The 1,297-nt window shown below is 31.4% G+C and overlaps 1 protein-coding gene across 2 annotated transcripts in view; it reads right to left on the bottom strand.

Moving 5' to 3' along the window:
- The window catches only part of LAMA2 (laminin, alpha 2), a 489,259-nt gene that overhangs the window by 137,774 nt on the left and 350,188 nt on the right, over positions 1–1,297 (bottom strand). For both annotated transcript variants that reach the window (XM_004673842.1, XM_004673843.1), the window contains exon 30: positions 1,068–1,192. In XM_004673842.1, coding sequence (XP_004673899.1) covers positions 1,068–1,192 — 125 coding nt within the window. The remainder of the gene's footprint in view (positions 1–1,067; positions 1,193–1,297) is intronic.

Below are 1,297 nucleotides of genomic sequence, written 5' to 3'. Positions count from 1 at the left end.
ATATGAAACCCAAAATGTGGAATAAAATCTGGGAGGGCATAGATGGAAAGATAGCATCTGAAAAGACTAATGATTCTTCTGTACTCATGAAAAGTGTTCTGGATTCTAATTCTGGACAAACTGCCATATAGTCTTCTCAGAAGCAAATTCTTAGAAGAGAAACTGTTGTACCATGTAGAGATTGAAGTCTAGAAATCACTTAGCAGAAAGGTAAATGAAAACACCTAGGAATTTTCATCAATATATATAAGCCAATGTAGACGTGCAGACAGCACTGAAATAAAATATTCCAACTTTTGTTTTCCCTCGTGGCTGTTTCCATGGTACCAACTCAGACCGTCTTAACAGCAAGGGGGCTGTGATTTGGAAGATATGTATTTTGGAGTGTAACAATGCATCACTCTGCTTAAATTACATTCTTTTGGAATTATTTTTTGATAAATCCTTACCAATTAAATGAAAACACAAAGTGAATGGAAGCAGCTAAAAGTGATATAATATACAACCAAACAATCCTTTGTAGCTAAACAATCCTTTGTAGGCCATTATAAAAATTTAGAAAAGCCTGCATATTTGTGCACATATCATTTAATTCACATACATATCTTGTGTTAATATTGGTATCTACATTTTAATTAATAAATATTATTTACTTGGGAGTAGGCTTTAAAGGTAAATGGAACCATAGTGGATTTGTGTGCTCACTTTTGATAAGATTTTATAATGTTTAAAAAAATTCCAAGTTATGGTGATGGGAAACCCATGGGGATTACAATTGAGATGGAAAAAAAATGTACAAAATGATGTAAAAATAAACTGTTATTAAATAAATAAGTAAGTAAGTAAGTAAATAAATAAATAAATAAATAAATAAATAAATAAATAAATAAATAAATAAATAAATAAATAAATAAATAGATAAAAACTACAAATAGTAAAAAAAAAAAAAATTCCAAGTTAAATGAAGATCTCGTCTACATGGGAAATAGAGCCAGATTATAGAAAGTCCATGTGCTACACAGATGGTGTTACTGACTGGGAAATATGGTAATATTTCTCAATCTTACTTGTTACTGGAAGAAATCAGAGGACAAGCACATTGCTGACAGTCAGTTGGCAATCCCTTGACAATTCCATAGTATCCGAGAGAACATCGTTCACAGAAGTCACCAGTAGTGTGATGTTGACAGTCCTGTAATAGAAAAGGAGTTTGTTTTAATTAAATAAGAGCTAGAACATAATATATTACAGAATTGCCCACCTATATGTGTGCTCCTGTGAACACACACACACACAC

Source organism: Condylura cristata, unplaced genomic scaffold (assembly GCF_000260355.1).
Source record: "Condylura cristata isolate star-nosed mole 26May11 unplaced genomic scaffold, ConCri1.0 scaffold00001, whole genome shotgun sequence".
Taxonomy (NCBI): Eukaryota; Metazoa; Chordata; class Mammalia; order Eulipotyphla; family Talpidae; genus Condylura; species Condylura cristata.
The sequence above is the reverse complement of the archived record's forward strand: the minus strand, read 5'-3'. Positions and strand labels throughout refer to the sequence as shown.